The 21,677-nt window shown below is 41.6% G+C and overlaps 1 protein-coding gene across 1 annotated transcript; it reads right to left on the bottom strand.

The window, feature by feature from the left end:
• Positions 1 to 4,416: 4,416 nt before the first annotated feature.
• On the bottom strand, positions 4,417 to 17,515 carry CRABP1 (cellular retinoic acid binding protein 1). The gene is made up of 4 exons (XM_063412676.1): positions 17,360 to 17,515; positions 16,743 to 16,921; positions 13,911 to 14,024; positions 4,417 to 4,741 (listed from the first exon to the last, which is right to left on the bottom strand). Exons 1-4 carry the CDS (start codon positions 17,427 to 17,429, stop codon positions 4,691 to 4,693), a joined length of 414 nt encoding a protein of 137 aa, XP_063268746.1. The 5' UTR covers positions 17,430 to 17,515; the 3' UTR covers positions 4,417 to 4,690.
• Positions 17,516 to 21,677: the final 4,162 nt, after the last annotated feature.

Genomic DNA, 21,677 nt, shown 5'->3' with positions numbered 1-21,677 from the left:
TTTGTTCTGAGAACATGGCCAAAGAGCTGTGTGTCTGCCACAGATTGGCAGAACATCAGGGTGTTCCACTTCTGGCATGGCAGTGCTCAGAGAGCATGTATTTTAAAAATATTCAAAGACTCTGGATTCTGCAGCCATGTGGGATTTGGGGCTTCCTGTTAGCAGAATTGTTCTCTTTGCACTCAGTGTGCAAGAAGTGATAACTTGAGCTAAAGCAGCACCAGGTCTCCAGAGCGTACAACATGCAATGAGACAGCTCTGATCCTCACAAAAAGAGCTGGTGAGACAGATATCTGTGAACTGAACTATTCAGTGCAGTATCAAATTTCTGGCTGAGAATTTTTGTCATATTTTGAGTTTCCCACAGTGAATTATTTTGAATCCCACTTCACTGTCTGATCTGTTTACTGGTTAGGATGTTTGTTTTTCCTGAAGAAAAACAACAAATGTTTTATGAAAGCAGCTTAAGAATAAAGTGTGAAAAATCAAAGGAAAATCCTAAAATGAACTCTTCTTGCCTTAGGGCAGGGAACATGGCTGCTGGATCCTGGTGTTCCACTCATGTGGGCAAGCCTGGTTGTGAGATGTTGCCCATGTGCTGAGTTGCTGCAGATACCCGTGTAACTCTTTCCTTGCCTCGCTGCAGCAGTTGCTTGTCAGCCTGGCCCCTGCAGTGCTGAGTCCCAGGCCAGCAGGCACAGAGGCTGGCAGTCACTTGCCCAGTCACAGCCACCCTACTTGTGATTCCCTCAGGCTTTGTCCCTGGTGTGCTGCTGCCTTTCCAAAAACAGGTACAGCTCCCTTGAAGATCCTGCTTTGTGCAGATGTCTTGGATAAAGGTATCTAAAATAGCTGTAGAAAGTTATGTTTAGGCACCATACTGAATACTCACTTGTGCTGTAGCCATTCAAGGACTGTTCAGACAATGGCAAGACAAAGCCTTTAAACCTCAAGGAGGAAGACTTCTTGCCTTCTTGGCTAGCTGTGTTCTGCTGCCTTTGTGTGGAGAATTTTTCTCAAACATAAACACTAGTCTGTAATACACTCACAAGGAAGGCCCCCTCATGGTCTTTCTATGATCAGAAAGTCCTTTGGCCACCAGCACTGAGCCCTGCAGAGCTCAGGCTTGTAGGGCACAGGGATGTGCAGGACAGCAGATGGAGGTGGTGCTTATGCATCCAGTGGTCAATCAGCAGCCATCCAGATGGAACTGGGCCATGTTTGTCACCAGTCAGTGCTTGGAACCTCAGAGGATTCCCAGCCCAAGTGACAAAGTGTTGCTTAGAACACAGCAGAATGAGGGGAAGTTTCTGCTCGCCCACTGATAACATAACTGTGAGCCAGGCTCTGTCCCTGGCTGATTACCTAGAACCATAGACAGTGTCTCTTTGACTTGAACCTGGAAGATAATATCTGAAAACCCTGGGGCCCTTTTCAGACATCCACATGCTATCAAAGAATCAACAAACCACTCATATAACCCTTAGGTGCTCCATTGTCCTGGCACCTATGCCTATAAAAGTCCCTCTCTCCTGTGTGCACAGAGCCTGAAGCTTCCAGGACCCCATTATGCTAAGCAACCCTTCAACACTCAGACATCATGAGACTTAATTTTTGTGAATGAAAGCTACAGTAAATCTACTCTGCTTCCATCACCTCATCTAGGGGGTGTGTGTATGTGTGAATTCATGACTTCTTGCACGAAGAGTGGATAAAACTCTCTGTTGGCTGCCATGGCATTATTCAACCCAAATGTTCCCAAGGGAGCTTAATCTCAGCAATGAAAAAAAAAAAAAAAAGCAGGAGACAATTGCAAGGCGTTTGGCCAATAAATTCACTCCAAATCCTTGAGTGCCTAGATTTGAAGACTTTTAAATCCAAGAGCACTCACAAAATGCAATTTGGCCTTTGCACTTTCAACAATGAGCCATAAAGCTAACACCCTGGACCAGCTCTAGTCTGTGTTCATAGGAATTTACCCATGCACCAGCAAGTTTATTATAACTTCACAAAAGTCAATAAAGTGTTGAAGTTTCCACACTGAAATTATTAAAGAAAGAAAGTTCTGTCATGCCAGACTGCAAATGAAGATAAGGTGAACAGCTTCAAGCCTGGAAGAGAGTTCCCAGTAATTCAGGGTAGCTTGTATCTCCAGAGCCCGTTTTTAATCATAGCTCCTATAACCTCATTACACAGCTCATGTTTTACTACTTGGAGAGTGGTTGCCAACTGGATGGAAACCTGACTTGGTATTTTCCAGTTGATGGGAACGTTTTCTGAAGGACATTTGCTTGAGCAGCCCAACAGCTTATCTTGAGCCTTCCTAGAAATGAAACACAGAAATTGCTGCTTCCATTAATGCACTCACTGGCCTTAGACAGTGTGAGGCTCATGCCAATACCGTGCAGAACCCTCACAAACTGTGCATAGGGCTGGTTTAGACACAGGTGGAAAAGGTGACTGCTAAGAGCAGTGTATTTTCTTGGAATGGCAAAACAGCCCTGCTACTCATTCACTTTGTCTCTACTACTTGCCTCTTCAGCTTGTACCAGCCCCACATCCACCACACACCTTCTTGGAGGTGGAGGCAAAGCCTTTGTGGTGTTGGTGGGCTCCTGGTGCCCCGGGATATGACTTGTGCCAACATGTCCTGCAACACAGTGTTATTGACTGCTCAGCCTTGATGTGGCAAGATAGTTTTGTCTGCATTCCTGAGCTGCTTTGAGAGAGCTCAAAGCCTGGCACTTTTTTGTGGAGTCCCTTTGACACAGCTGATTGCACAAGCAGATCCAGATGCTCCTGAAGTGAAACTTGTTTATAACAAGGCATCCAACTATTTTAATTTGAATCTTAAAAGAAGATCGAAAATAAAGATAGATCCCTGTCATCCTCCCTTTTGGTTTTGTTCTTGCTGGAGGGTAGCTTCAGCTGTATCCAATCCTCAGTGAACGAATTTCAGCCCCTGCCTCAGTGTGGGCCAGCATGCACTATATTTAATTGATACCAATAGAAGCGAGGTCTCAGAAACAGGATTTGGCTTAAGGTTAGAGTGTGGAAGAAAAGAACCCCCTTTTCAGCTGAAATATGGTATCTTGAGTGCTGATAGCAGAGAAAGCAAGCACGACCTGTCAGAGCAGAGGAGACAGAAAACACTGTACGTTTCTTTCCTCTTGTGCTTCTGTAGGCCACACTGCAATAAAGAGAACAGCTGGCTGATTTCTCCATGGCAGTTTGGCAATCCTATCAAAGGAGATCTCTCTGCATAGCTATGTGATGGATGAAGGGACAGATTAATTTGTCAAGGATGCCCCGAGATGAGTAAGGTTTGGTCCTATTTTCCTGTTGTGAGTAGTGAGCAGAATCCAGTGAACAGGGCATATATTCTGCTAACACTGAACCTCTTAAAAATCTTATATCATTGTGTAACATGAAGCAGAAAAATTATTCTTACAAAGATAAAAAGCTGGTCAGATAAGATTGGATATTGCAGTAAAATAAGTAGTGCTCCTTGTCTCAATCTCTAGACACTTCCAAGGCTGAAGAACTGAAGACTATCTGGTTCATTAGTGGAATGTCTGTTCAGCTTGAATCTAATACTTGATAGTGCTGCGGCCAGAACTCTGAGCCAGAATAAATACATTAAATTTGGTGTTTCTTTCATTCTTGAACTATGGCCCTGGTTTGTGAAACACTTAGTTGCTGAAAGAATGAAAGGTGGAATCAACAGAAGTTAGAGTTATAACATGGAGGGGGAGTGAAGCCATTGGAAATTCTCTTTGTCACAGGTGAGAAGATAGGAGAAAAGCAGCATTCCTCAGCTTTATTTTTGTATGGCCAAAACCAGTAAAGTCTGTCAGATTCTTCTGGCTCTCTGATCAGGCCTGAGGTGCCTGAGTGTGATGACAGTAACTATTAGTTGTGATCACAGTGTTATTTGTTGTGTAGATACAGCTGGGTTTTGTACTGCAATTCCCAATTGATACCAATTTGGAAAATTTGGGAAAATTTGGGGAAATTTGGACATTCTTCAGAGACGCAGCAGGAAAGGGGAAAGATCTCACCTTGTCTTGTCTGCTTCAGCTGAATCACAGTCCCAGCAATCACAGCATGCACAGATTATTCCCCAGCAGGGAGAAAGAGAGGACAAGAGAGAGAGGAGAAAGAAGGAGAGAAGACAGAAAGAAGGACAGAAGCAGAGCTCTGGGTTCAAGAGAGCAGCCTGCAGCTCTGTCAAAGGCTTTGCCATCTGCTTGCTCTCATCCCTTTACGTTGCCCTAGGAGGTGTTGCCTGACAGCACAGAACTAGTCAAAAGCAGGGAAACTCCACACTGACTTCAGCAGAGGGTAAAAAGCATTTCAGTCCTAACCAAAGCACTGCTGGGTTTTCAATTAAAAACATCCCCAAACAACTGTGAGTTATGCCCAATAAGTTTAATAACTGAGGAAACCATAGCAAGTGACAACTACAAAATACAAAGCAGACATGAAAATTGATGGCATAAAAGTGGGAAGGAATAGTGTCTGAAATGAAAACTAAAAGCAAAATACACTTAACAGAAGATCTGGGTTCAGATATAACACACACGGTCACATACAACACCGCATTAGTAACAGCACACACAGATACTCGATACACTGGGCGTTTTCACAGTTCTCCACTTCATCCCAGATGACAAGTTAATTGATGTTTTTACTCTCTTACATAAATTCTTGTGCACACAACATCATCAGCACCAAAGGTCTGGAAAAGAAATAAAAATCAATCAGAAGAGATAGAACCAGCAAACATTTAACACCATTTCAAAGTGCTATTTTTTACTAAAGTAACTCATTCTACAGCAGAAATACTTTTTATGTCTTTTGACAGATGAGAGTAAAGAAATAAGTCATTTTGAAAGAGGAATGCAGTGTAAATGACCTGCTTTTCAGGGCATGATGGATTTTGTCAGAATGATAAATGATGCATAAATTCTCTTTTTCTGTAGTTTCTTGGCATGAATTGAGATATAAACACGAAAAAATAAAGTGAATTTGGAATGTACTGTTGTTATATTTAGAAACAGTTGCTGCACTTTGAACTAGAAATGCTGAGGGTGGAATTCAGATGGCATGTTCCAAGTGTATTCTTTGATACTTGCAGATATAAACCCAAGCAGGTAAATGAAGTCAGTGGAGGAAAGATGAAGACCAGGAGGATGTACAGCTGTAAACACAATGCTGCTGCAAGCGGCTGGCAGCCCATGCTGGGATACCAAACCCTCTCTTCCAGGCAGGAGTGTTGGCAGAGTCCATGACAACCTTCCTTCAGAACTTTGTGCCCTTAACCAGTGAGTTTGATAACCAGGATAAGGATCTGGAGTGCCCTACAGGTTATCAGGACATGTAGGCAGGACAGTGATTGTGGGGCTGTTGGAGAAAGCCACCTGAATCCCAAAGTGTTTGTTTGTAATTTGAGGTCTGGCAGGCTAAAATTTAAGCAATTAAGCATGAAGGAAACAATAGGATCAAGAGTGAGGAAATAGAGATTGCAAAAAACTTCACATTCAGCTCTGTCGACAGAAGGTTTTGAGCTCAGCACTAACGAGCTCTGAGGTGGGACATCTGGCTGTGGTCACTGCCAAGGGCTCACTGAAAAGCATGCAATAAGAACTACCCCAGTGCAATATGAAAATTCAGCTGGGCTATTTGTTTTAATGCTTTCTACACCTGTTTCAGCCAATGCTTTGAAAAGACTTGGCTTTAAAACTGTCTCTGGCTTATATTTTGTTCACTTCGTTGGGAACACAAGTCTGTTAGTATTTTGGAGATGCAGACTTTGGTTTTTTCATATTAATATCATATCAGTGCTTAATATATATTTTTAGATTACACATGAATACATCTGAAAATGAACATTAAAGATGTGGATAGTTCTCTACTGTCCACGGCACGAGCTGCAAATACCCTTATTATGGCTTCCTTCAACATTTCAAAATTATCCACAAAGGCAAAATTATTTCAGGAGGAATTTTGCCAGAGAGAGGAGGTAAGAGTCAAGACTATCCAGGGCTTGAGGTTTTCTGTGGGCACTGTAAGATCCCTGCAACAGTAATTGTCGTTCACATTCAGGCACTGCAAAGCACAGGGAAGTTTGGGTCCCCTGCTGCTACTTCAACACAAATCACAAACAGTAATAAAGCAGTTCCTGTGTAGTGTTCTCCCAGAGCTGGCACAGCCCCAGTCTGACAACTGGAGCTGCACAGCCATGCAGCCACAGCGTGAGATGGGAGAGGGTGCCACATCGGCCAATTCTAATGAGAAATGCAGCCATGTGCCAAAACTCATGTAACCCTCCTGACAAATTTATTTCTGTTTTTCAGGCAAGTTAAGAGAGAAACTCCTTCCCCTAAAGCTGTGCAATAACTGAGCAGTTATTCTCAGAACAGATCAGCAGTTCTACTGAGAAGGAACACTGCAGGGAAGAGTAGATTGAAATAGATATGATTCATACTGCAAGGGAGACACTGTAGATCTGAGCATCTGAAAGTGCAGTGTCCAGTTCTAAGACTGTGCTCCTGGGCAGAGCTTGCTCCTAAGGGTAGTGTGACTGGCAGCTTCCTTGGAAGATTCACGAGGGAGTGTGGAAATAAAGATTAAAATTTGTGGAGGAAGAAATAAGACATGAGACTTTCTGGGAAAGCTCAGTAGTGTGGGTCACCACAGACTGAATGCTGTGCACTCAGAGAGTCACGGCTCAGTCCTGTGTTTGTGACACAGGACACAGGCTCCTCATTTTGTACTTCCAACATCCAGCTCCAGCTAGACTTCTGGACTTCTGAAAATTTCAGTCAAAGGACTGCATTCAAATTACTCTGGACAAAAATCAAGTGCAGAAAACTTGGACATATTCAGGGAACCAAAATTTTTAAAAATCAGTAGCTATACACAAGAACTCCAGAACACACCAGTCTCACCATCTGGAAAACCACTATAATTTAACACAATAATGTCTTAAATCTAGACTGCAAAGAGATAGGAATCATGCAAAGCACAATTACAAATATTCTGGAGTATCATGTAACCACTGGGCACTTCTCAAACAACCAAGACATCCTTTACTTGAAGACCCAGCTTGGGTTATGTGGCCTCTGACCAGTTCCAGTAATAAGCTGCATTTTTTAGCTCTTAGATTTCATACCTTATACCCATTCAGATGATTAACAATGCAATTGAGGCACATAAATAAAGGGCTTTATTGTCATGGTTATGTACAGGTTTGTGTGGACTTACACAAAAGGTGTTTTCCTATCTTATTGTGACTTACTATCATTTGTTGATAAAACTCCACTCAGTGTAACTGAAGAAAGCAAGGAAGAAGGAACATGTTCAAACTTGCTGCATTCTTTTTGTTGTGGTAACTCACAGAAATGTCTAATTTACAGCTGGGCCCAAGGTCAGGGGAGGATCCAAATCCAAAGGGTGATATTCCTCTATTCTTCACACTTAAATCATTGTATTTGGTAGTAGGATAAAGCAGTTTAGTGTCCATGGTTCTAATTCTAGACTCAAAAGAAGTGCAAGTTCCTGTTCCAATAAGTAGACTTTAAAGATTTTCATGATCCAAAACAGTAGAACTTCCAAATGAAAAGAGGATGAGCAATCCTGGCTATTTGGTGGTGAATTTCCATCAGAGCAACTAAAAAAAGTGCAATGCTGCTAAATTGTAATTCAGATGTAACGAGAAGATGCAGGATTTTCAAATACCACCTTCTCATTGGCTTGGAAAGGTCCCACTTTTCTCATAAAATGCTACAAGGCAAGGCTTCTATCTAAATCTAAAATAGGATTTAAAATGTGCAACGACTGCAAATTACAGATTTGTTTTCTTCACTTAGCTTGTCATAATCTGTAGCTAAGAGTCCAAAAGCACACTGCAAACAAAGCCCTGCCCAGGGGGATAATCCAATAAATTGACCTCTCTCAGTTCACTCAAAATCTGATGACCACTTACATCATGAGAGATTAAAAGAGAATTACAGGGCAGTAATATATTTCTGTAGGAGTAAATCTGCTTTTTGAAGGCCTTCTTTATAAACATTTGCTGAGGAGCCTTTGTGGTAAATGGAGAACAAAGTATAATGAGGGAGACTATCATTGAAACAATCACCTGGGAAAGATAATTTCTGCCAGTGTATGCAAAAATCCCTTTATCTGCTCACGACTGATCAAAATGCAGAGGCAATTTACAAAAGGAGGGCAGAATCCATCAGCAAACTGATGGAGAAAAGAAGGTATTACTAAAATGAATCCTCAGAAAATGCTTTGTCCGCATGCAAACTTCCATGTTATCTAGAACAAAGATACAAATCCTCACAGCAAAGGCATGTTGCCTATTTCCATTCTGCTCCTGAGTCCCATTATATTTTAGGAAAGTTGATCCTTACAAGGCCATAGCCACTGAATGTGCAGCCCCCACTTTCAAACTTGGCTATTAATAGCAAATCACCCAATACACAACCTCATGTTCCTCAGGATAGCAATTGAAGCACCATGCAAAACTAGGTGATTTCTCAAGGAGAAAATGTCAGTATCTGTGTTTGAGCACTGCTATATTACACAGTTCCCTCAGTCATCCAGCAAATGAATGACAGAGATCTGAGACAATGGCATCTCCCAGTTACAGCTGAAAGCCAGAGGACACCTAAGCTACAAATGATTTTGTAAAGGGCTGCATTCAGCATCAGGTGCAGCCAAAATGCAAATGGCTTTGGCTTCTTTCTTTGTTTGGGACGTGATCCAGAGAAGGCTGCAGTAGTGAGCAGGGGCTGTAGATCCCTAAGCCTCCTTGTAAATCTGCTCATGGCAAAGAGCAAGTTAAAGCATTAGGCCGATGCAACACACACGCGTGCATTCGTACAGGCTGCTGAACTTCTGTCAAGGCTGCTCTAATGAGGACAGCAGCAACCCCCTCATTCTAAGCTTCATATGACTAGACCCTTCTTTTGATAATTGATTCTGTGTAAGATTACTCCCCAAAAGTTATCAAAAAGTGAAACTCTTAGGTAGCTTGACAGTGTTTCATATGAGGCTTAGGCACATCACGCATTTCAGCATTCCACTGCAAAATCTCTTTCCAAATCTGCATTGACCCTTCCTTCTCACCGACTATGCTTAATTTCAGAAGTCAGCAAAATAATTTTAAAAATGTTCACTCGCTCATCTAGGCTCCACAGTTCACCAGTTTTAATCAACTATGGCACGATTTTTCTGAGGAGGGAATGTAGAAAAGAAACCATGCTTGAACCCCCACCAATGTTCTGATCTTTGACCCTTGCTACAATTGATTCTGAGAACCCCTGTGTGATAGGTGAACTGTGTAAAATGTGGTCAGAGGCTGTTTTTAAAGACCCTCTTCAGTAATCATCCACTTCAAAATGTTTGTGTGTTACAGATTAAACTTAAATCTATAGTGGCATAAGCAGCTGTGAAAGCAGCAATGCACCCAAAATTTGAATATAAATGTGTCTCATTTGAATAGCCAGTATTTGTAAGCAGCATCCTTTAACTTTGCAAAGAGCAGACCTTTTGTTCTTCTGACTTACATAAGTGATTGATAGCCCATTAATGTCCCTGACAAAAACACACAGCGACAACAAAAACATTATGAGTATAACAAGAGGAAGAAAAGGCACTTAATTTCAGATCATAATTTTCAAACAAACAAAAGAAATATATTTTTTTTGTGTTGTATTCTGATCTGGATTGCTCAAATGCTAATCCAAGTATAGTTTATGAATGTAGAATTGTAAATACAGATATCCTGACCCTGTGTATGCATTACAATCCTAAAGTACAATACAATATAGAGATACAGTCAAGACAAATAAATGTGGGCTTTGGTGGGGAACTACCCTCTCCACCCTCCCTTGCTTGCACATTCCATATAGTTTTTATCTACATTGTTCAGTAATTCTAAAAATGCAGTGCTGAAATCCCAGCAAGTGCATCAGATGAGATTAGAATAAACAGTTCTGATAAAAGAAGTTGCAATGTTCCAGTTTTAGATCAATGTTCTAGTTTTCAGACCATCTTTTTTATAAAGCAGAACTTGATCCTCCCTCCCTTCCTTGGCTGAAAGAATTTTCTTTAACAGGACTTCAGGCCTACATCTGTCATTGTAGGAGCCAAATATTATTTACCTACTAATAAGAGCAATTTTATTTCCATGCTCCAAGGAGCTAAGGAGACCTGAAGGCAACTGAAGGTAAAGAAAACCTTTGCTAACTAAATAGTGTGTGCTCAGCATCAGCACCTCAGCACCAGATGATGTGACTTGGAAGACTGTTATTTTATTCCAAGGAAATATCTTTGAAGAACATAAGAATTCTTCTGCCAGGATGCAAGAAAGATTGATAATTATACAGTAATATGGTTTCTATTTTAGCTCTGTGGTATTCATGGCAATTAAACACTGATTTTTTTTATTATATGGGATAATAAATGCATTTTATTTAATATGCTGTGTGGGAGAGAAAAACATATCCTTATACTAGAAAAATACCATAATCAAATGGATCCCCTAAACAATGCAGCATTTTAGATCAAAATTATGTGGCAAAGCTCCAACATTTATGCAGCCAATACTGAGTAAAACGAATTCCTTACCCCCCGCCTGTTACCCCAAGCCTTTCTTCAATTCATGCCTCAGTCTAACACAGTTTACATTCTTTCTTGCAACTTCTTTCAAACTGGGTATGACTTTTCTTGATTTCATCTGCAAATGCATCTAATAGCAAATAAGGAGTCTTAAGACTTCTTGAAAGATTCCTTTGGATAGAGAAACAGAAGCAGAGCCTTACTGAAGCACATCAGACAGAGTAAAGGAACAGAAAATATTTCTTAGGTAAGCTGGGAGATTTGAAGAGTGTGAAGATGGGAATTGTTAAATATTTGAAGCAATATGAGCAGCAAAACTGAATGAGAATGAATTTCAGGTCCTAAAGATCCCTAAGAAAGCTCTAAGGGTGGAAGAAGAAAGAAAGGAGAAGACAAAGATCTCTTCTTCTCATTGTGATCTTGGTTTTGAAGAAGTAAAATGTGGCTCAGGCCCAAGGAAATTTGCCAAGCATAAAATAAAATAATCTAATGTTGAATCTTTGTTCACTGGAGTGATAAAACCCCAAACAGAGTGGGGAGGCAAGAGATCAAAAGAGTGTTCTCACTAAGGGCTCTTATTCCTACCCTGTTCCCTTTTATAGCTGCTGAACACACCTCAGCCAATCCCTTCAAATAGTTTCGTTTCTGAAGCCCAATTTTCTGAAGGAATGTTCTGGGGCTTTAAAATTAGGGACCACAGACAAGAAAACGTAGCTTATCCTCTTCTGTCTCTCTCCAAACAGTAGAACCTTTTGTTGCCTCCCAGAGGGGTTAATTTTGGCCATTTCAGCTTCTGCAAAGGGTGAGAGGTCTCACACCACCATTACTCCCAGAAACACCTCATTGTTGAGCTTTCGGCTGTCAGATCTGGAATGTCAACCCACATATTTAAAAGATCTGTACGTTCAGTGCCATCAAATGTCACAAGGGCTTGAAAACACTTGTCCTGAGGACCAATTATTGTCATAATACTTAATAAAGCAAAAGAGGCCACTGTGCTTAAAGAGGTAGAAGAATGAAACAGTGTATCATATTGAATAGTAAAAAACACAGAGAGAATGATCTGGATCACTTGGAAACAAATACCAAATTTTCATAAAGGCCAAGTAAAAACACACATTGCAACCAATGAATGTAATTCCAGCTTGCCAAAGACGGGAAGGGATCAGTCTGGGGAAATGGAAACCAGGAAAGAGTTAACAAAGCCTTTGCAAATAAACCAGGATCATTTTAGATAAGAGCGGGGAGATGAAATCACCGTAAGTGATAGAGTAGAGATCAAGTGCTAGAACACTAGCAAAACAGTACATGCCATTCTGGTTTTCTTAGTTTAGGAAGGAAATTGATAAATTGGACAGGGTTTAAAAAGCACTCAAATAATGATTCAATTAAAACTTTCTTCACATTGAAAGACTCAAGGTCTTCCAGTGGTTTAGCTTTACAACCAGCAAATTCTTCTAAGAGGTGGCTCGATCAGTGGTGTTGAGAGAAGTATTTGCAATAACATACTTGGGGCATATTATTTAGGTTCTTTTATACACAATACGTAATTACTGGAAGTTGAATCTACACATACACAGATTAAAAGAAATGTGTATACTTTATTGGCAAGGAAATTAACCAGTAAACCAACTTATCAAAAGTTCTGAGTTCCTATAAATGGAAATATTTTAATACAAAGCAAGTTGTTCTAATTTATATCCTAATTGGAAAAAATAATTAAATCAGAAAAGTTCAACAGACTGTTAAACAAGAAAAAAGGTTAGATGGCTTTAAATCTTTGAATCACTCTGGTTTCTTATCCAGTTCATTATTCCTCCCCAGCAGGGTAAGTTCACATTGCTGCTTGCAGGAGGCAATTGCATTATGAGCAGCTTTTCTGCTTTGCTTGGAGCAGTGCACTTAATTTAACAGCTGCCCCATCAGCTTGTTGCTTAAATAATAAACTACAGAAATGTATTGTTAGAAAGCTGAAAAAGTTATAGTTGAGAACATATTTTGTCCACTGCATTTCATCTAAAGATGCAAAGTACTTTGCCTCCTAAAGTTTTGTGATAATACAAAGAATTCCAGTGGTTGAGTCAAAAGAAATGATGCAGCATTGGAGTATTCATTCTTTAGAAACCAGTGTGATTTCACTAACAGCACAGGTCCTCATAACGGGTGGGTGAACAGTTCCAAGATGTCTGGAACAATATGAACACCTTAGAAGTTTTTGTTTATACTTGATTAGGTTCAGGTCCTGTTTTTGTTTCAGATGCAGTCTTAAAAACAGAACTCCATCTGCTTTGGAGAAACATTGGGGACGCTGTTTGTTTTTTAAAGTGCAGAGGTTTAGTTAGTGTGATAGTTTGAAATAAACCCTCCCTGCTTTGATGTTTTCTCACACACCACTCCAGGAGGCTGTCTTCCATGTCCAAACTGATGAGGCGGAACAGCCTAATCAACTACTCACTAATAAGGACATGTGCAATGAAATGATTCTGAACTCGAGCTGAACTGTGCTCCTGTGTCCTTACTCAGGTGTGGATATGGTAAATTAACCTGGAGTGGCTGCTGAGGGAAGATGCAGTGAAGAGAGCTGTGACACAAGCACAGCCTGAGTGAACGCGGGGCGAGCTGGGGCGGCACGGCCGGGCGGCGGCACAGCTCACACAGCACTGGGGATGCTGCCTGGCACCAAATGTGCAAATCTCCCTATTTCTAGGAAACTCGGGAAGGCAATTCTGAATCTGACTCAGAGGTGATCAGGGGATTGGGGAAGGTGGCAGAGATACGGGAAGGAATTACATATTTTTCATAGACAGGAGAGATTAGAGCATGCTAACAACATGCGTATCTTTCCTGCTATATAGTATGTGACTGTGGATAAGAAGTAACATTATGCACATGACTAAAAAGAAGATTGTCCAGAAATGAGGTCAAATACCTTGATGTTACTTTCACCAGAGAAAATCTGCAATAAATCAAGCAAATTCTTTGATGATATTGTGCATTTACAGAGCAGAAGTGGCCGATTTGTGATTATTTTACCACCAGTACAAGTATGGTGAAAGTTTTAACAGTCAGATGCAAGTCAGAACATGCATATATCTCCATTAAAAAAATAAAAAGAAAGGGAAAAAAAAGCAATCTATTAACTGTAGGGTAGAGGATTATGAAAATGGTAGTCTTCCAGATGGATTTAAGTAAGGAAAAATAATAACTCATATTTACATGGTAACAAAGAGACCTGTTAATATGGTGCATGTATTGAAAAGGTTCAAGATGCTTACCAAAATCAGCTCATCATTAGCTAATTCTCGAGTCCAGTATGTTTTGGGACCATCTCCCTCAATAAGAGTTTGTTTGCAATAGATCTTGTTTTCATTCTCCCAAGTGGCCAAACTCTGCAGGCAAGAAAACCATTAGGAAATACATTAATTATATTCCCGAGCAGCATGAGACAGAGACAACAATGAGCAGTAGTGAGAACAGTTGCTCCACTAAAGGAGCAACACATAGATAAATAAAGGCAAAGGAAAAAAGTCATCAGTGGAAAGTGGTGAAATAAAAATTAACGTATGATTTTGGAAAGAGGTATATATTGGTAACAAAGTAATTGCAAATGTGTTTTTTCACTGTGAAGCCACTCAGTTTCCACTCCAGTTTCAGCTTGATGCTGAAAAGTGTAATTTAGGAACATGCTAATGTAGTGTCCACATTCCCAAGCATCTTTGTACACATATGATTTGATCTGACATGTTATTTATCACTACAAAGTCCCCTAAGAGTAAAAGCACAAACAATTGTATATATCATGTTGTGTTCATAAATAATGCAGTGTTTGTCACTTACAATCTTTCCTGCTCTATGGCACTGTGCCAAGTTAACTGTGTATTAAACATATTGAGCTAACAAACTAGAATAAATCACAGCTAAATTAAAGACACATTAGAATTCAAGTGTTTGTGACATGACTTTTTAAGGTTGTGAATCTGGAGATTGGAATACCCTTGGGCCTTCTTCAAAACATTTGAATAATTAATATGAAACCACTGAAGAATAAAAGAATCTGAAACTACAGGAATTTGTTTAACTTTCACAAACAGGCAAGACTTGACAGTTGCTTTCTCTGTTTCACTCAAGCACTGAACTCCACAGTGCAATGGAACAGCTGTGCAGAAGGATACCCTGTAATGAATGTTCAAGTAATTGCTTTATAACTACACAGGGGAGACATTTATTAGTCTGTGATTATATACATCTACATCTACATCTACATCTACCTCTACATCTACATCTACATCTACATCTACATCTACGTGTGTGTGTGCATACTTAATTCAAGTTAACACTTCCCAGACTTTCCAAGGGAAAAACCCCTTTACCTTGATTTAAAATTACCTGTTTACTTTTAAAATATTTTTCAAAACAATAGATTTTATAAGCTGACAAGCCATCTCAAATGGCAGTTATAGAAGCTGTGCCTTGAAGTAAAACCACATATGATTACCTCTTTGTCTGCACAATGGATCAAGTTAGTTGGCAGTACAAAAACCTCCACCCCATAAAGTATATCAAAATCTATCACCAGTCAGCAGTTTTTCCAGATACTGCAAACTACATTCTGGAGTATTATTTTATTATCTGTCAGCTTCTGCTCTGTGGCCACATCTTGGTTATATACACACAGCAGTACAACTTATTCCTGAGAGTGGACTATAAATAATTTCACAACACATGGAAAAAATTTACTACTACACAAACCCCATTTCTTTCAGGTTTTTTCCAACTTTCATAGCTTGCAGCCATAATTATTGTTTTTCCATCCGCAGCAATAAATCCTTCTGTAGAAAGCAGGTCACATTTATCGTATATGCATTATGTATGAAGACACTTTTGCCAAACAAGATAAATTAACAAAGCCAACAACACTTCCTGGACAAACTGTTAAATATATTGATAAGTTGTCCTAGAGAGCAAGTGGATGTTCTGAATATTCACTGATTCCCAGAATCTGCTTCCTTTTTCATAAATTTATGTTGACAGCAATTGAACTGAAGACAGTAAATTCTGAATTTTTAGTGATAAAAACTGTCTCAAAAGCTGACCCATGAATTAGGAGAGATCATATTTTGGGAAGTAGATTATTTCACCAACACTGGATACTTTTAAAACTGGATCCTCATTTGAGACTACATTCTGATTATATATAAAACTCTTAAAAAACAAGTACAAATAGAGTTTTATATATACTTCTTTGCAATTATGAGACTAAACTGCCTGAAGAAAGCATAACTAACTCATGCCTTCAATAATGGTTTTCAAAAGGCAGCTACGACCATAGCCCAGTTCCCCAAACCTCAGATCTCACATACCTACACCAGCAAAACCCTGGTGCAGATGCTGCTGACTAAAATCCCCCTCCATGGCCACAGAAGTGGTTACAAAGGTAGAGGAGCAGGGTCTCACACATAAAATCAAGACCAAAACTCTCCAGTGAATGCCCTCTAATGCAGTTCTGCTGAAGGAGATGGTGTAACTGTGGCTGGTATAGTGCCAGCTGAAAGTCTGTCTTACACTGTTAAGAGCTATCTATCAGCAAACTGGACACATGCACTTGGCAAGGGTGGGAAAGAGAATTTCAGCCCCAAACTAGCAACAATCTGTGGTCCTGTTTGAGAACTCATCTGATTCAACCTAGGACAAAAGCTGTCAGATTTGTGCACTAAATCCTGACTCTTGAGGTCTCTCTTGCTCCACCATTTTCCATGTTTTAGTCAGAGACAGAAGATGGGGAGAGCTTTCGCTGCAGCTGAGGTCTTCAGGGGAGAGGGAAGCAAAAAGAGAAGAACTAAACCCTGCCAAGCTGGAAACCAGATACCTGAACTCTGCTTTTGGGACCTGACATGTCCTGTTGCCTTCAGATTTTAGTTTTATCCTGAAAGAGGGACAAGAGAAATGGTGACCACCAAGAACCCCCAGGAGTGCTTCTGGTAAGAGGGTGGAGGGCAGCACTGCTATGTCTGGGGACGTGGGCAGCAGATGTGCTTGTTTCATCTAAAGAGAACTCGGTGACACACACACTCCCCACACACATACACATGCCCCAGGTCTCCTCCTACCCTGCACTTTCGGCCATCCACCGTCTCCTCCTCAAAGCTCTCCCCGATTTTGAAGTTGATCTCAGTGGTGCGGACAGTGGTGGAAGTTTTGATGTAGAACTGGTCCCCGTCCTGGCGGATCTCCACATGGGGTTTGGAGGCGGCTGCCACCGCCACTTTCCTGAGCATGGCATTAACACCTGGGCGAAGCGGAGAAGAAACAGTTTGAAGTTGCCAGCCGTGCCCTGGGCTGTGCTCGCCCAGCATCACGCAGATCGGGGAGCGGGGCGAGCGGCCGGGGCACGGCGCGCAGCCCAGGGCAGAGCCGCGGCGCTGCGGCGGGCTCCGCACGGCCGGCACACGCGGGCTCTGCAGAGGCTCCCCGGCAGAACCCCGCGCCACAGGCAGCCCAGCTCCCCGGGCAGGACCGCCGGCGCCCGTAGGTGAGGCGGGGACCGTGCCGTGCCTCGACCGCTCCTCCCCGGGTAGGGCTCTGAGCCGAGCCCCGCACCGGCGGGAGCCTCTCCTGCCCGCGGCCGGCGCACGGAGCTCTCCTGGGAGACACCGGGCACCGGAGCGCGGCTGCAGCTGCCACCCCGTGTCCCCTCAGCCCGCTGCCCGGCTCCCCCGCGCCTCACCCAGCGCCTTGAGTAGCTCGTCGAAATTCTCGCTGCTCCTCATCTTCCAAGTGCCGGCGAAGTTGGGCATGGCGGGGCGGGCGCTGCGGAGGGCGGCAGGGACGCGGCGCTGCTGCTCGCTCTCCGGCTCAGGCACCTTGTGAGTGGGGCGGACCGCGGCGGCAACGGCAGGGAGAGCCGGGCACACCCACCCGGCCCCCCACCCCTTCCCCCAGGGCCAGCACCACGCCGCCAGACAGCCAGCCCCCTCCCAGTCATGGCCATCCATCCATCCATCCATCCATCCATCCATCCATCCATTGATTCCATCCATCCTTCCTGCCCTCTCCATCCATCACCGCTTGCCACCTGCCTTGCAGGCTCCACAGCTGCCTCTCCTGGGGCTGCCCAAGAACGAGAGCCCGATTGTTACTTGTCCCACAAATGAGGTGGACAGTGAGGATTTGATGAAAAGCCCCAGAGGCAGGCAGGGAAAGCAGAGGGCAATCCAAGCAGGCTCAGTCTCTCTAGGCTCACGCTGGGCTGACCCCACCACGGCAGGGCCGAGGCACAGCAGCCCATTACACCTCAGCCCGAGCTCCCCGCACGCACGGGTCTCCCAGCAGCCAACCTGCCCCCAACACTGCTCACTGGGGCAGCCAGCAGGCCCAAGGGGTGCCAAGGAGCACAGCCCTTGCCAGGATAGGGAACTGCTGTAAGGAAGCTGTCGCTGGCCTGAGCCGTCTCCCCTTCGAGAAGCGTGAAGGACAAAGACACACAACGCCTAAAACATTCCCCGGCCACAGCCACGCATCCCCTCAGTGCTCTGGGGCACCACTGGCAGCAGGAGGATGGAGGTGCAGAGCTGGCATCAGGAGGAACAGTGTCCGTGGTGGTTAGAAGCTTTTATGGAGAAACACAGCAAGCTATTTCACACTTACTTAAATCAACACCAGTGTACTAAAGATTTGAGTGCTGTTCTGAGCTTCTCATACTTTTCGTGATTGATTTCCATTGTCTTTGCTTTGAATCCCCCAGTTTCAGGTCAAAGATGCTAGATTAAAGTTCCTTATTGCAGTTGATTTATCAATATAATAAAATGGAACAGAATTTGACAGGTTAAGGCATATGGAGTTTTTCTGCTGCTGTTGTGCATAAGGAAATACTCGAAACATTCAGAGGCCTGTTATTTCCCACTCAGAACAGAGCCAGATGTATTTTAATTATAGGAAAACCTTTGCTGAGCCAACTTCAGGGTACATTCACAACCATGCTTCACTTGTTAGATTCTCTAAAATGAATATGTAGGTTACTTGAGTGATGTATAAAATGTGTTTACTCCTGGAAAATGAGTAGTTCTGGGAGTTACTTTAGTATATTAGGCAGGATTCTATATATGCTGAAATTTGCTCTCATTTTTTACTCCAGGAAGAATTTCACCTGAGTAAGAATCATAGAGCGGAACCAAGTATTTGTCTGTTGATTGTCACTCTTTTCCTACTGATTTGTGTTTCTGCCTTTTTAGAAGAACACCCTGGAGACAAGCCATAGTTCTTTAACTGAAATATTTTGATGAAAAATCTGGGTTTTTTTCCAGGAAATGAACATTTCAGAGAGAAATATCTGTTTCCAATAATAGGGTTTCTCTAAAAAGAGAAACAGAACAACACAAACCCAGAACAAAAACCAGACCATGAAGCATCCTTCAATTGTTTTAGCAAATGACAATAAATTAGTCTCCATCTGAACTACTTTGTTGAAAATTTCAAATCACCTCAAAGAAAAATGCTTGTGAAAATAAAGACAGACACACAAAAAATTTCCTATTGCAAGTAGGCTTAAGATTTTCAAATGTAAGGCTGCAGGCCCAACAAACACATACCAAGCCTGTAAAGTGTATGAAACACTGAAGAAAAACCCTGCTCAGACTCCCAGTTTCAACTTCCCAATTGCACAACTCAAAACATGCTACCATGGTCCAGCTTTGCTTCCAGAATCCTGCAGAATGTGTATACCTGGACCACAGTTGAAATGTTACAGCTCACTCTTTGCAGCACAAAGTCCTTAGCTACCTATGACAATGAGTATGAGCAGCATAAACCAGATGGTAACTCTTATCTCTACATGAGAAAATAAACTGGCTCAGAAGATTTTAGGAATAACAATTTATTATTTAAAGGCCCATTTAAGTTCTTTTGTTTGCTGACCCACTGACACAAACAAGAACTACTCCACCAGATGTCACCTGAGAGTGTCTCTAAGATGCAGGACGTGTTCCAGGTGTTGCACTGTGGTCATTGACCAAGAGGGAGCCTTCAAAATACCCTTCATCTAGAAAGTGCATCAGGCTGCAAGGAAGAAGTGCCTTCAGTCAATAAAGGCTCTATTCTGCAATGGCAGCACATTGAGCTATTTATCAAAAATATAGAGATATTAAATTACATTTTTATTTATGTTATTATCTTACCTAAATACCATGAGGCACCGTTCCACCTATACAATACAGCTTCTAAAACAAAAACTCAGTTACACTCTAGAGTGTCTAACTGCCTCTCTGTGGCAATGTGTACAGATTCACACCTTATACAGAAAGGCAGTTTCCTTCCAGTACGTCCAGTTTTCCTTCCTTCTGCGTAAAGCAGACCTAACAACTATTCAGAATTAGATCTTGTTCAACCCCAGAAGGAGTTGCTCCCCTCTGAGAGTGAGGGTACAGTGCTGCCAGCACAGGCAGGAGACAGGCACGTGCACTTCCAGAGCCCACGGCTTCCCTCTCACCTGCAGTTCCTTATATACACATGGTAGTTGAATTGATCACCGACAGTCATCCCCCCCTTATCCTTTGAGTTACACTTCTTTTTGTATCCTTTCTGCATTCTGCTTCTCGTTTCCTTTAAATAATTTATGATTTTCCTATTTTTCTCAAAAATAAGCCTTCAAGTTTCTCTGGCTTTACTCTAATTAATTTAGAAGTCATCATGAGTTAAACTCCAAACTCAGTAGGAACCTAACTTTGCTCCAACAAAAGTTTAAAAGTAAAACATCTCTAATATGTATGTCCCTTAATACAGCCTAAGCTCAGTGAGAAAAGTGGTGGTTTTGTTTTTCCATTTGGTGTTTCATGAAAACATTGAGGATTGCAATCCCATTGCATTGTGGAACATAAATCCCCACTTAGGCTGATAAGGCAACAGAGCAAGATGTAACTTAAATGGCAGCAAATTTCACATGGTTTATGCATTAGTTACACCAATTAATTACATATAAATTAATAAATTATATAAAAGTCAGTAAGAGCTGAGTTACTATTTTACAAGCTGTGATCATATCAGTTAGCTCAATGCTATGAGATTCATTTGCATGCTGAACTGTTTGAAGGAAAGGGAAGGAAAGAGAAGGAAGAAAATATGGAAAGAAGATTAAAGGAAAGGAAAACAGAGATGTGATGAAAGACCCATAAGTTATATAGCACCATTACAAAAAAAAAAAAAAGATAGAATGTGAATTAGGATCAGTTTACTGCATGTCCGATCACTCAAATGAAGGACAGAAATAACATCACTCTGGCAGACACAACTCAAGTCTCTACTTGTTATAAAGTGAGGATCAGAAAGTTATACTGATCTGTATTAGCTGAGAATGTTGCCCATGGGCTTTACTTTAGCCCACTTCATAGATCCTTTTTCCTACGACAGCAGCAATAGATGTTTATCAGGTCAGGCTGAAATAACCCAGAATAAATGACGGGTTTACTTTTCTTTCTATCTCCTTCTGTATGTAATTTCCCCATTAATGTTATGAAAAACAGTTTGATTTTCAAAACATGCCCCTCGGCACTTTTTCCCCTTGGCATTTATTTTACTTACCTGAATCCCCTAAGGCTGATCCTTTCCTGCAGATGGACCTAATTATTCTTTCCAACAGTGCCTCTAAGACAAAAGAAAGTAATATATGTACAGATGGGACCAGGACACTCCATCATCTATACAAATAAGTGACCACTAATGTGACCAAAACTATCCCCTTGAGGTTATTGACTGACCACTGTGAAGTCACACAAGGCTCAGTGTAAACAATAGATTTTATTTACTAAGGTGGTACCCTAGGAAGAAAAAAAAAGAGAAAAGATTGGTTTAAGGGAGAATATAATAAATTATTTCTGACATGAATAAATTATACAACTGGAAGGCAAATTGCCATTGTAAATTTATCTGCCAAATTAATTTACAATGGGCCTCTAGCATGACAATAGATGAAATGTAATATGAATATGTGCAACATCAACAGCATTTCTGCAGTGTTGCACTCTATATTATATTGCATTTTTATTAACTTGAAA

This window comes from Prinia subflava, chromosome 15, assembly GCF_021018805.1.
Source record: "Prinia subflava isolate CZ2003 ecotype Zambia chromosome 15, Cam_Psub_1.2, whole genome shotgun sequence".
NCBI classification, from domain to species: Eukaryota; Metazoa; Chordata; class Aves; order Passeriformes; family Cisticolidae; genus Prinia; species Prinia subflava.
Note: the sequence above shows the minus strand (reverse complement) of the source record. Positions and strands in the feature narration are given on the sequence as shown.